This window comes from Accipiter gentilis, chromosome 4 (genome assembly GCF_929443795.1).
Source record: "Accipiter gentilis chromosome 4, bAccGen1.1, whole genome shotgun sequence".
Lineage (NCBI taxonomy): Eukaryota > Metazoa > Chordata > Aves > Accipitriformes > Accipitridae > Astur > Astur gentilis.
Genome location: NC_064883.1, coordinates 22,048,574 through 22,062,260, shown reverse-complemented (window position 1 = coordinate 22,062,260; position 13,687 = coordinate 22,048,574). Strand labels below are relative to the sequence as shown.

The window sequence follows — 13,687 nt, the reverse complement described above, 5'->3', positions numbered from 1 at the left end:
TATATGAAGGGGGGCAGCTCTTTGCATGATTGACTTCATCCTTAAATTTTCTTACAAATTTACTTACAAAAGCTTTTCAGAATTGACAGAGTTGAGTACAGAAAACTTCCACAAGAGGTTTGTTTATAAATTTAATTCAAAGTTCCTATGAGCCAGAGCTCATTACCATTTATCACCACTCTTGAACCAAACACCATTTAACAATCCTGCATGAGTCAGTACAAAGGGGGACAATATTCACCTATTTCACTTAGTTTGTGACCATTTCATACACACAAACATGTTATTTACAAAATTAATGTTTATATCATCGTATTGTTACTTTCACACATCAAGCTTTTAGAGGTCACTACTTTCAGACGTTTTTAGAAAATCAGTCATTTTACAATTGCTTCAAGTTAGACATTGAAATCATTTATTCTCAGAAAGACTTCGCTGTGGACATTTTGTAGTTTGCCTACTACTCAGCTGTACAGTACTGGTTTTTAAATATGTATGTGGGCACTTCCAAGAATCAGCCTAGTTTGCTTGGAACAGAATCACAGGTATCAGTAGTAGAGCACCACCACATACCTTCCCCCTCTGTGACTGTTCCCTGGCCAATTTACTGTAGTTGGATACAGAGGTACGGTACAGTCTCATGCCATCTTATCTGGGGAATCTTCAATTATTTTTCAAAAGCAAAGAGTTCCATTTATAGAAATGACTTGTTTCTTCACCTTAAAGAGTTGGCATGCACCTTAACAGTGTTACACCAACAGAAAAAACACTTTTTCTTTTAAAAATGCAATGAGAAATTTGTAGAACAAGCAATTATACACAACAGCATTAAATGGTGTGGGCAAACAAACAAAATAGATGCAAAGACTTTGCATGTGGTAGATTATTGTTGCTTTCCTAACAGTAGATGCAGGAGTTTCCATTTGCCACTTGTTTTGTCAGAATTTTATTCAAAAGTCTGTTAGTTTACACAACTTAAAACCTTACTTATTTAGCTCCAAAATTTACAGTGACCTCCTCTTATATCTGATAATGGGGTTATTAGGTGTGTGTATCATAGTTGTGTAATTTATAGTCGGAAAATAGTCATTGATGAGATCAAATTCAAACAAACGAAGCAAAGTAGACCAAATAGTCTTAATCTGAACATAAGCAAAGTTTTCTCCAATGCAGCGATGACGGCCTACAAGGAAAACCATAAAAAGCAGTTAGAATACTTAGTTAGTAAGTCACCTTTGACAACAAGCTAACTTTAAAAAATTTTTGGGGACAGTAATTGCTTCTTTCCTTTCTAAACAATGGAGGGTTCTGATGCTGCACATACACCATTATGGAACTCCATCAACATCATCTTTTTATAAGCTGTCACTACATAAAACAGACCAAGTAACTTGAATGAGATTGTGTTGTTTTGTCATCCAGAAAGCATTAATGTGTGGATCACCAAAGAAGCATTTACAACACTGAGAAAAGATACCAACCCTAACCCTATTGCAGTGGTATATGCGAAGTGTTGTTACAACTCTATGCAGATTTTTGCTCTGCCTTAAACTGACTTTGTAGTACCAGGTTTTTACCTTGCCTTGAAAAGATCGAGTCAAATATCACCCGTGCTAACCTCAAGATTTGTTTTGATTGCTACTCTGAATTATACACAGGTACTACTAACGCAAAACTATTGACTTCATTCGTTTAACAGCACTTTCACAGTAAAAAGACTTTTAGGCAGCAACAGAAATTAAAACAATACATCCTCAGACACTACAGCATGGGGAGGTGCTGTACAAGATGACCAGCATGAGCCACTTTAGTAAGGTGCTGTGTTTTCTTACCAGCGCCAAATGGAACATATGCAAATTTCTCTCCAGCTGCTGGGTTATCTTGGAGATACCGGTCAGGCTTGAAGTCTAGAGCATCTTTCCAGGAGTCCCTGAGTCTGTGGTTAACAGTGGGAGATACACAGACCTGATGGCCGGGGGGAATGTTATATCCAGCAACAGTCTATAAGAGAAGGAACAAGACCCCACACATCACAAAATTTCTCCATTTGTCTTTTTTAAATGTTACCTGAAGTGCTACATTGTGAGGCTTGAATTTCAAAGGAGATTTTGGCTACGCTTGTTTAAAATTAACAGGGCCTAATACTTTATTGTTTTACTTGTAAAGGGCGCAATGTTCAAGTAGTTGCAGAAACCTTTCAGCTGCTTTAACAAGGCTAGCAATTCTACAGAAAGAGTTTTTTAAAAAGTGAACTTAAAACTTATAGAAAGCACTTGTCATGGGAGGGACATCTGTGCAAAAAATTGACTTACTTGACTTTATTCGTACAAACAGCAAGTTTTCTTTCAGATATACCTAGCTTGTATTAAGTGCAAGCCAAATTTTTCCAAGACGGCTAGCTAGCTAGATTTTTTGTAACAATACCTGACAAACAAAAAATATCTTTAAATGGTAGCACCAAACTAAGCTCACGTGAGACCGATTGATAGCTAAAACAAAGGGTCAGTGTTGCTGAATAAGACTGCATGTGGCTGTTGCTAGGTTCCCTGAGAGCCCTCCCTTTTCCAGGCTGAACAAACCCTGTTCCCTCAGCCTCTCCTCACGTGGCAAGTGCTGCAACCCCCTGCCATCTTGGTGGCCCTCTGCTTGCTTCACTTCATCAACATCTTGATTGCTGGGGGCCAGAGGGGTCCAAAAGTGGACACAAATAATTCCACATGAAGGTAACAACTACCAAGTTCAAGGTATTAATTGCTTTCCTCAATCAACACCAGCTACACTCTCACTGGTGTAACCCAGGCTGCCATCAGCTTTCATCCCTGCCAGCAAACACTGCTCACTCTTGTTTTCCTTCTGCCAACCAGGACACCCCCTGCCCGGCCTTTTCCAGCCCTGTTCTGCTGAAGTGAAGTTAGCTCTAAAAAGTGTACTCACCTGGGGAGTTCTGGCCATTCTCATCATGGTCATTATAGGAGGTCTAAGCCTTAAAGTTTCTTTTAGACAGCGATCCAGCAAACTAAGATCCTTGAGCTGAAAATACAGGGAAAATGATGTATCAAAATATACCCAAATTTATTCCAAGACAAAATCGTATTTTATACCATTTTAAAACAAATTTTAAAAAACCCCAACACTAAGCAGCTCATATTTACATGCACTTCATTAGCTGACAATTTCTTTTTTTTTTCCATTTAATTCAATTAAGAAGGAAAAAATCTCTGACCAGTGCAACCAAATTCAACTAGTTTCTTACTAATCTGTCTCATGAGTGTTTTCTGATGCCTAATTAGAGAACAAGGTCACACTGCATCCCTTTCCTTAGTGTGAATATGAGGATTCTCCTCTACAGAACTACCATTTCTTAAATGTAGGAACTGTGATTTCCTTAACCAACACTGATTAAATAAACAAAGTGGCAAGTTGATAATTTACTTGGAGAGGAGGAGATGGAGGAGATATATTGGCAAACTGTTATCAGAGAGTGACTATGCCAGATTATGATTCTAACATGAAGCATATGACTATATTTCACATTTGTTTGTTGTTTTGTGGTTTTGGGGTTTTTTTGTTTTTAATAAGCATCTAAAAGTATAAAAATACCCAGCAGGAATATGTAACATCCAAACCTGGTCATAAGTTAATGGTGGCAAGTCATCCCCACAAACTGCTTTTTGTTCCGCATAGCACTGGTCCTGTATTGATTTGTCTCTGGCTATGAAGAAGCCAAGCCAAGCACTGGTGGTGGAGGATGTGTGCTGCCCCGCTAGCAGCAACCCAATAAGCATTCCAGCAATTTCATCATCTGTCAGCAGACGGCCATCCCTAGGTAGAAGGGTGTTATGTTAGAGCTTCATTTGATCAGTTTTCCAGTTACAGTAGCATTTACAATTTCTTCTAAGGTACTTCCTTCTCCTTCTCTTTTGTTGCCTACCCTAAATGGAGCAGTGAAAGATCTAGGGATAGGGAGAAGGGAGAACAGAGGGAGACATACTCTCTAGGAGCCTTAAAGAAAATCATTACTGAAGAGCCAGCAAAGAGAAAGGAAGAAACCTTGGGAACACTGATGAAAATCTCGGAAATCTGAATAACCATTTACAAGTATAGTTTTTAAGAATACAAGCTAGGACCAATTGCTGGCAACAAAATTCAGAACATAAGAGAGTATTTCTTATATTTTGTAGATAGTTTTAACTGAAGAGCTCAAAACTAAAGCAAAACATCTATTAATGACAAGTCTTCAAACCCTTGGCTTACTTGTATGAAGCATCAAGTAGAGTTTGGAGCATATCATGCTCCTTTTCATCAGACTTCCGACGTTTCTGGATAACCTTATAGAAAATATTCTTTATTTCTTTGTGTGCTCGGTCTCGACGTCTGCAATTCAAAACACTTCTATTAGCAACTTTATACTAAGTAACACATAAAATGCTTATGAGGATTTATTGGGATGTCTAGAATAGCTAACAAACAAGAAATGGGGGGGAAAAACCAACAAAACCCAAACAACAAAGATGTTTAGATAAAATGCTTTAGTTGCTTCATCTGTTATTTCTGGTACCTGAAGCTGGGCAGAGGTAGCCAACCTGGCAGAAGCCAGGCAGCATGAGTAAAACCCCCATCCAAATCGGCATACAGCTGAGCCACCTTCTCATTCAGTAAGCTTCTTATTTCTTTCCCATGTAAGCAATGACTTGCTGTCAAAATGATAAGTTCTGAAAGGGCTTCAAACAGGTCTAAGGAAAGATTTGAAAAATATTACTGAAGATGCATTTCAGGCAAGATGTTATGTTTTACAGGTTATTCTTTATTTTTATTTTGTAGAAGACAAAAATAAGTAGCTAACTGGACACAGATTAATAATTTTCAGTAGAGTTTTAGATTGTTTTACTAGGAGAATGAAGCATCTAATCTTAGATTTCTGCGTGTCTTGTCAGGTCTCTCTTCAAACAACTTTTTAATTAGATGGCTGATTTCAACAACTTTTTTCTAAGGTATTTTTTTTTCTATAAATTTTTCTAGGACCTAGTAATCCTTCCAAAGTAAGGCATGCAGCACAAGCTCAATCCTTAATAAATACAAAAGAAGTCATACAAAAACTTAATCTTGAAATCCAAATCCATGGGAAACCAGTTAGTTTTGCTGCTCAATTAATTATTTTATAATAATAGTACTTATACCTTTAATATAATATATCATTTTAATTATAGAAATATATTATATAAATTATATAATCAGTAATACAATTTATATTGTATATTTTACGTGAAAGTATTATGTATTATATGAATACTATGTATTTTTATAACATAAATATATATGTTAAAATAAACAGTATTTCTGACACTGTTATGCTACTGTGGGCTTGCAACAACAGTGATGGGCTATGTCTAGCAGGCTAGCTGGGAAAGACAGGTGGGAAATAAAAGAATTCCACTTAGATCACTAACCTAACCTTATCAGCTTCAAGGATGCAGTTCTCCAGTGCAGAAGTTCTCTGAGCTAAGATCTCTGACAGGCTCTGGGAATCCAGAGCATTATCTTTTCCTAGGGATTAAGAGGTGGTTACACTGAGCCGACTCATGCAAAACGAGCATGACTCAGCCAGGCAACAAGTACATGCTCTATTAGCTGACTGAGAAACAAAAAGATAGTCCTTTACTCCTTGTCAATGATTTTCTGAGCAGCTTTATTCTCTAATAGCCTTAAACTTGATTAAACAAAATCTGTATTTTGCATGTTTCTTCTGATGTTTTGTACAGTTATACCTATGTCATTTTTCATTTCTTTAATACTGCAGTAAATTATTTACAAAAACATACTGCATTGGCTTTAATTCCTTCCCAGAAAATCTGAGGAAAAATGCATCTGGGCTTCCTTACTTTTTTCTCCACTCTCTCCCCATGCTTTGAAATACTCCTTTGTTTCTTCCTCAATCACAGATACATGCTGTTTAAACTGGGCAATATTTAGCCCCGTTTTGAGCATCTTCTTCTGTTCCAAAAACACCTAGAGTAACCAAGACAGAAAAAGCAATCAGTACAAGAATCACCATATTAATGTAATTAACAACTTACTATCATTTGTACTACAAGAACATACAGAAGTAAAAAGAAATTATGGTTATGATTGCAGAGATACTCAAATTTAAATAATAGATAATATCCCGTTTTGAATATCCAAGTAAAATACTAGCTCAAGGGAGCTACAGTACCAAAACCAGAAAGTAATTTTAATGCCTTTGTTAAACTTTATCCCTGAAGATAGAAGCAGCATTCAAGACTGAAATATGGAATGCACTTTAGATCCATAATCACAAATGTAATCAGACCTGTCCTTGTGAAGTTTGCATTCAGTCTATGTTCCTTGTTATGTGGCCTCCTTGCTTTCTCTTCCCCAGAGCGTCTGTCTTCTCTCATGCAGTAATACCTTACCCCTGGTCTAGAGATGCACCTTTCTTTTACAAGGCCCTCTGATCTCACTGCCCAGGAAGTCAGACACAGAAGCAGGAAGCAAACTGCTTCCTAGGAAAATGGTGAGCTTTACAACCTTCTCACCTCTTCCTCTTTTTCTTTGTACAGACTCATAGCTAACAAACCTACTGGTAAAAAGCCCATTATTAGATGAGAACCATTCAATGGATTGACAGGACATGTACTCAGAAAATTATTCAATGAATTTTTAAGCCCTTGTATACGGAGGGGTTAAAAGATAGAATTTTGGTCCGTGGATGAACACTGGGGGAGAAGTAGATAGATAGCCAAAAAAACCCGCAGTCAGCACAGGAAACAGATGGGTTTTTGCCCATTGCTTGGAATGCTGACCATGGAGATAAGAAAGCTGAGCAATACTGGGGGACGTGCAGCGGGCTGTTGCACAGTACAGCTGTGAGCATGGTCAGCGCGTGACTGCTGAATTATGAAAATATGCCGCCTGTACAAAGCCCATGAACCAATAGACAGGATGGCTATGGCTTGTGCAGCACACCTGACCAGCAAGTGCATGCGTCATAGGCTTCCTATGTGGCAACAGGCGTTTTGGCACCCGCTGGCCACGTGTGCCAAAACCCATTCCTCTGCAAATGTATAAATACCGTGATTTCCCAAAGAGCATCGGGCTGGTGTACAGCAAAGCCCCCGTTGCCTCCGTGGGGACGCCCACGTAAAGCTGGCACCTACTGATTGCTGGGCTGAGCTTGCGGCACAAGACAGCACAAGAACGCACAGATGGTCCATCTTCCTCACAGTCCTCGGGTCAGTATATTAATTTGCTTTACAAGATACCCTTAGCATAACGGATGCCTGTAGTTAATAAATGCTTGCTTTTTCCCTTATAGTCAGTATGTGTGTGTTTGCCTTCCTGGGAATCCTTGAAACCTCCCTAAAACAGCCCTTATTATGAATTAGGGCATCTGCCCTTGTGGTGGGTTAACCCTGGCTGGATGCCAGGTACCAACCGAAGCCATTCTATCACTCCCCCCACCCTGCCTCAGCTGGACAGGGGAGAGAAAATATAACAAAGGGCTCATGGGTCAAGATAAGGACAGGGAGAGATCACTCACCTTTTACGGTCATGGGCAAAACAGTCTCCACTTGGGAAAAATTAACTTAATTTATTGTCAGTCAACCAGAGTAGGATAATAAGAAATAAAACCAAATCTCAAAACACCTTCCCTCCATCCCTCCCTTCTTCCCAGGCACAACTTCACTCCCAAATTCTCTACCTATCCCCCGCAGCAGCGCAGGGGGACAGGGAATGGGGTTACAGTCATTTCATCACATGTTGTCACTGCCACTTCATCCTCTTCAAGAGCAGGACTCCTCACACTCTTCCCCTGCTACAGCATGAGGTCCCTCCCATGGGAGATGGTCCTCCACAAACTTCTCCAGCGTGGATCCTTCCCACAGGCTGCTGTTCTTCACAAACTGCTCCAGCGTAGGTCCATTCCACGGTGTGCAGTCCTTAAGGAGCACACTGCTCCAGCATGGGTGCCCCACAGGGTCACAAGTCCTGCCAGAAAACCTGCTCCAGCGTGGGCTCCTCTCTCTACGGGTCCACAGGTCCTGCCAGGAGCCTGCTCCAGTGTGGGCTTCCCACAGGGTCACAGCCTCCTTTGGGCACCCACCTGCTCCGGGTGGGATCCTCCACGGGCTGCAGGTGGATATCTGCTCCACCGTGGACCTCCCTGGGCTGCAGGCAGACAGCCTGCCTCACCATGGTCTTCCCCACAGGCTGCAGGGGAATCTCTGCTCCAGGACCTGGAGCACCTCCTCCCCCCTCCTTCTTCACTGACCTTGGGGTCTGCAGGGTTGTTTCTCTTACATATTCTCACTTCTCTCTCCGGCTGCTGTTTCTGTGCCTGCTGCAAGTTTTTTTTCCCCTTCTTAAATAAGTTCTCCCAGAGGCACTACCACCGTCACTGATGGGCTCGGCCTCGGCCGGTGGCAGGTCCATCTTAGAGCCAGCTGGTACTGGCTCTGTCGGACATAGGGGAAGCTTCCAGCAGCTTCTCACAGAGGCCACCCCTGTGACCCCTATGCTACCAAAACCTTGCCACACAAACACAATACAGCCCTACAGGTCTGCACTATACCATGAGCAATACACCAAAAACTGTCTTCCCACCAAGGGCTCTGCATGCGCTATGAAGTTATTCACGAAACAAAAGACATAAAAAGAAAGGTTACTTCCTAGAAACTGCTGTTTTCAGAATGCAGTGGTGACTCCAGCAGTCTATCAGAGGGTATACATGCCACAGAGCAAAGAGACAAGCACATTTTCCCTTGCAACATGCTAGTCCATCTGCAGCTTGACGGAGGCAGGAATGGCACACAGGAGTGAACACATCTCTGCCGTTTCAGCTCCTCTCAATGCAAAACTATCTGCAAGAGGCTTGGAGGGAGGAGACGTAGAGTGAATATGAGTTGATATATAAACTATGCATATTAACAAACAATTACCAGAATTACTGGTAAATAAGTAACTTCCTCCTTTTAAAGAGTCATTGGTTACCTTCTAACAAGTAGTCAATGTAAGGGGTGGCTCTTCTAAACACATGACTGAAAGTCATTGTCAGACTAAGACATAAAGACTTAGCAGCTTGAGCAGAGAGAAGGGGATCTCAAAAGAAAGTTCTGGATGATCCATCAACAGTAGAACACCAATGAAAGTTTGAAAGGCTCTCTAAATGCCTTCCCAGTAGATGTCTGAAATGAAGTCATGGTGGTAGCACTATTCAAAAAACCCAGCTCACCTCTAGCAGAATGCATTCTGGCCACAACCGGACACGCTACCTCACTAGATTCATACAGGGAAACACACTAGAGATAACCAGTGCATGCCAATAACAAAATCCCTGCATCTCCTAGCTGTGGAAAACAGTAGCCCAGGTGATTTTCTGAGGAACCTGAATGTGCAGAGATAAAAAGGAAGAAGTCCTTTAGTATCAAAGGTATGAATGAAGCAGACTTATCCACAGATACCCAAGGCTGAGTAGTACGAAAAGATTAATCTCTTGACTAAAGCAGAACTCACACTCTAGGGAAAAAAATTAGGGTAACTCTAGAAAAAGACCTTAATTCCAAAAAAAGCAGTATATGGTGGACCAATGAGGTAGGCCTTAATCATCCCTGTATGCCTGAAGAACACAGTTGTAACAAATGCCCATTTCCAAGGAGCTTACAGAAAGTTCTGTAAAACTCTGGAAGGGTGAGTGAGATTAGATCTCATCGAAGAACTAGCTCTTGAATTAAGACAGACATTCAAATCCATCCATGAACTATAAAGTGTGAAAGCAGAAGTCAAGACAGCTGTAACAAGTGGAAAAACTGTCACAGAACTAAGAGACAAACTAGCACCTTTCAGTTTCAAGCAAACATCCCACAATAGTCAGAATCCAAAGAATAAGCACAACGCAGTGAAAATCTGGCCAACTTAGCAGCCTATGTCTGATTCACAGACACTTTTCTGAAACTAGTATATACCAGAGAAGAACATGAAAGATGTATTGCCGAGAATCACGTACCCTCTCCACTCTAGCAGCTACAAAAGGTATGCCCAGCTCCATTCCTGACTTCTTGAGGAAGACCTTTGACCGTCAGAACTGGTACAAACAAGTCTGTTAGAATGACCCTACTTTTGGAAGAGGGTCTCCTAGGACACAAGGAATAATCTCCTACTTCTTATCCAGGCTGTAGTCCCGCTGGTTACATTCACAAAGGGATGGGAGGAGCTAAGCAAATTCATCAAGCACAAAAAAAAACCACCACCCAAACAATCAAACAACCCTCCCCCCAAACTTTGTGATGCTGTCTATCCACAATTTAACACTTCCTGACAAAGCAGGAGACAACCAAGTTCTCCTTTACTTATTTACAATGCAGCAAGTTGTTGGTTGTATATGAGATTTCCAAAAGAATGGCATAAGAACAACATACGTCACTGCAAAATGCTGGTGTGAAGGAAAAGAGACTAGTGACTTCTGCCCCTAAGCCACATAATTAAGAGGGCAACAATCACTGCAAGTACTATTGGCAGGGGAGAATGAAGAGGCATGCTAAGGAGGAAAAGTCTTGATGGCCACAGAAGCTATTACCAGTCAAATGACTGGCATCTATACAAACAAAATTAAGTCAAAGCTGAAAATCCAAAACTAAAGTATATCATATATCACAATGCTGTTTCTGCCACCAGACCACTCTGTTGTACAACAGGCTGTCGATGTCAACATACACTGAATACAGAGTCCCAGTGGAGCAAGTCTGCCTGCAGAAAGGTCGGTTTCTGCAGTTTAAGACTCTGCCATGCCAGACAACACAAACAAGAAAGCAGCCAATGCTTAGCCACATGACACAGCCACTGTGCTTCCCAGACACATGCAGACTGTATTCTGCAAACATACACAGACGGACTTTTGTCCAACCAAGACAAACCCTGCAGTGGAAATTATCAAATTAATACTCCTGTTTAATCTAGATTTGGCCTGGCATAAATGAAAAATTATCTCTTTTAAAGCCCTCTCAGAAGGAAGACCTGAAGTTGCTTGTAAGGGAAAAGTAAGCTGCAGTCAGTAGCGTGCTTTAAGGGAAGGAAAAAGAGACTCACTTATTAGTTTTTCCTCTATGGTGGGATTAGATGGTTTCAAGAACAAAAAATAGCATCCAGACTGATGAATGGCCGTGTGGTACATAAAGCAACCTAAACATGTTCAGTCTTGATTATCCAGCTGAGACAATTTACCTGAAATATGCCAGAATTGTGTACCAACACCATCATGCAGAGCCAAGAGCTCAGGGCTGCCTACTCAGTATTTAAATTACACTAATTTTCTACTCATCTTATATTTAAAATACATACCGTATTAGGGACATCATAAGCAACTCCCTTGCCAAAAACTGGTGTAGTTAACCGAGAGTATACATCCTCTGCATTCAAATCTTCATTTTTACTATTGAAGAGTAGAGCAGCAGCATCACTACCCAGTAAGTATGTGAATGTCTTGCCAACCATAGTGAAACTGAACACAGGTCCATACTGAGAGAGATAAAAAAAGACCAGTTTATTTTAAATAAGAACAATGCAAATCATTAAATCCCTATCTCTTTATGTACAGGCTTCCATAAATCACTTACTCTCCTAAGAAATGCCTAGAGATTTAATAAAGATAGAAATATTTTAAACCACATTTAAATTCTGTTCTCAGTATACTTACTAGTGATATCTAACGTTATAATCAACACACATGGTCTTGCACATTTTAAAACCATTTAGTTTAAAAAATGTAAATAAAAGATCAATTATACTACAAAAACTAGCAGGGATATTACAGCACATATAGCCTCCAGTAATCTCCAAACATTGTCTCAAAAAATTCTGCATTTGGAGTTATGCATTGGTAATCAAGAGCATATAAGATTTTAAAGATTAAAGGTCATCTCCAGCAGACCTTCACATACTAAATTTGGCTTTCTCTAAGCTAGCCAAGCTAAGATTTAAGCTTATGACTCTAGAAAGTTTTAGACAACGTGAAACAGATCAATAAATCTTATTTCATTGGAATTAAGGCTCTACTGCCTTAGTCAGTTTCTTTTGGGCTGTTAGAGCATAAAAGCTACTGAGGTTTCATACACCAGCCCTTTTAACATTGGAGAGGGCCTTAAATTTATCAGCTGATTGCCTATAGAGGCGGTCAGCTACATTCCAGCCTGGTCGCAGATTAGTAAAGAGTGAGATTAAAAGTTTCCAAGTAAGGCAAGAAATAACATCACAAAAATGGGTTTTTAATTAACTTGCGATTCAGCTGTGAGCATTACCCAAATACACAGGCATATTTTTTAAATCTGAAACACAAGAGGTATCTCAGAAAACACCATTTCTCTAACAGCGATGTGCACACAGAGATCAGAAGAAACCAGCACCTACTCTGCACGCTCCATTCCACATTTGAGGTCGTAAATGAGAATGAACTTATTCTTAAAGTTAAAAGTTTAAGAGAACTTAACAGATACACAAAAATATTTTAGCATATGCTCAGCCAGTCATGTGGGAAAACATACCCTGTCGTAAGCATTTTCCAAAAACTCAATGGGACTTTTTCCAAATGCAATTGCGTGTCCAAGGAAAGGGATGCTTGATGAAATATAAGGTGGGTATTTCTGAGGAAGAAAGAGAAAAGCGCATATTGGGTTTTCTTCAGAGAATAATAACGTCATGAACATTTACATAAAAACTAAACACAGAGGAGGCTTTATACATGTTTTGTTTACAGTCTTTTGTGAAAAGGCCAACTTCGGACAACTGATTATTATTTTTTTTAGAGTAAGAGCGAGCCACATTTAAAAGCAGCATTGGTTAAAACAAAATTAATGCGATTAAGACTCTTGCTAACCTGCCTCTGAAAGCAAAGTGAAAAGTGACTGCAATGGGAAAGAAAGCAGTCAGAAACAAGGCAGCGCCGACGATTTGTTAAACAGCCCCCCGAAAGCATGAGCCTCCCTGTAGCAACAAGTTTCATACGTACACGGGAGCCTTCTTTTAAGCTGCCCTGATGAAGCAGCACGGGGCACAGCCTTCGCCTCCACAACACCTAGCCGCCTCTGCTTCACGTGGCACCAGCCAGCTGGGCGAAGGGACGAGCCGGTGCAACGTTCCCGTCGGAAACCGTCCCTGGGCAGCCTGCCGGGAAGGCCCCTCGCTCTCCAGAGCCTGCTCCCGCACACCTGGATTTTACCGCCCGTTCCTCGGCGCTCCCCGGGAAGGGCCGGCCAGAGGCGAGCGCACCGCTGCCTCCCCGCCCGCGCCCTGAAGGGAGGACGCCCGGCTCCCCCTCCCCCCCCGGCCCTCGCCCTCTCCCTCCCTCTCCCCCGCCTCAGCGGGAGGGTGGCGGAGGCCTCCGGCTCCCCCGCCCCGACCCACCGCCCCTCCCCGGCGGCGTCCCCCAGCGCCTACCTTCTGCTCGGACCCGACGTGGCGCCGGTAACCCAGCTGGAACAGGTAGCCGAGGCTCAGCGCGAAGGCGGAGGCGGCCAGCACCAGGGAGAGGGGGTTGCCGACGGCCACCCGCTCCAGCAGGGATCCGCCGACCTCCATCAGGCTCAGCGTCCCCTCAGCGCCCACCGCCATCCGCCGGGCTGCGAACCGCCGCCCGCCCGCCCGCGCGCGCCGCGGAGCGGGGCCTGCCGCCGCCGCCACG

The 13,687-nt window shown here is 41.9% G+C and overlaps 1 protein-coding gene across 1 annotated transcript; it reads right to left on the bottom strand.

The window, feature by feature from the left end:
* Positions 1-118: 118 nt before the first annotated feature.
* LOC126037592 (lanosterol 14-alpha demethylase) lies at positions 119-13,687 on the bottom strand. The gene is made up of 10 exons (XM_049797989.1): positions 13,444-13,687; positions 12,552-12,650; positions 11,353-11,529; positions 5,880-6,006; positions 4,559-4,733; positions 4,255-4,374; positions 3,627-3,822; positions 2,935-3,030; positions 1,833-2,001; positions 119-1,183 (listed from the first exon to the last, which is right to left on the bottom strand). The coding sequence occupies exons 1-10, from the start codon at positions 13,615-13,617 to the stop codon at positions 1,005-1,007; spliced, it is 1,512 nt and encodes a 503-aa protein (XP_049653946.1). The 5' UTR covers positions 13,618-13,687; the 3' UTR covers positions 119-1,004.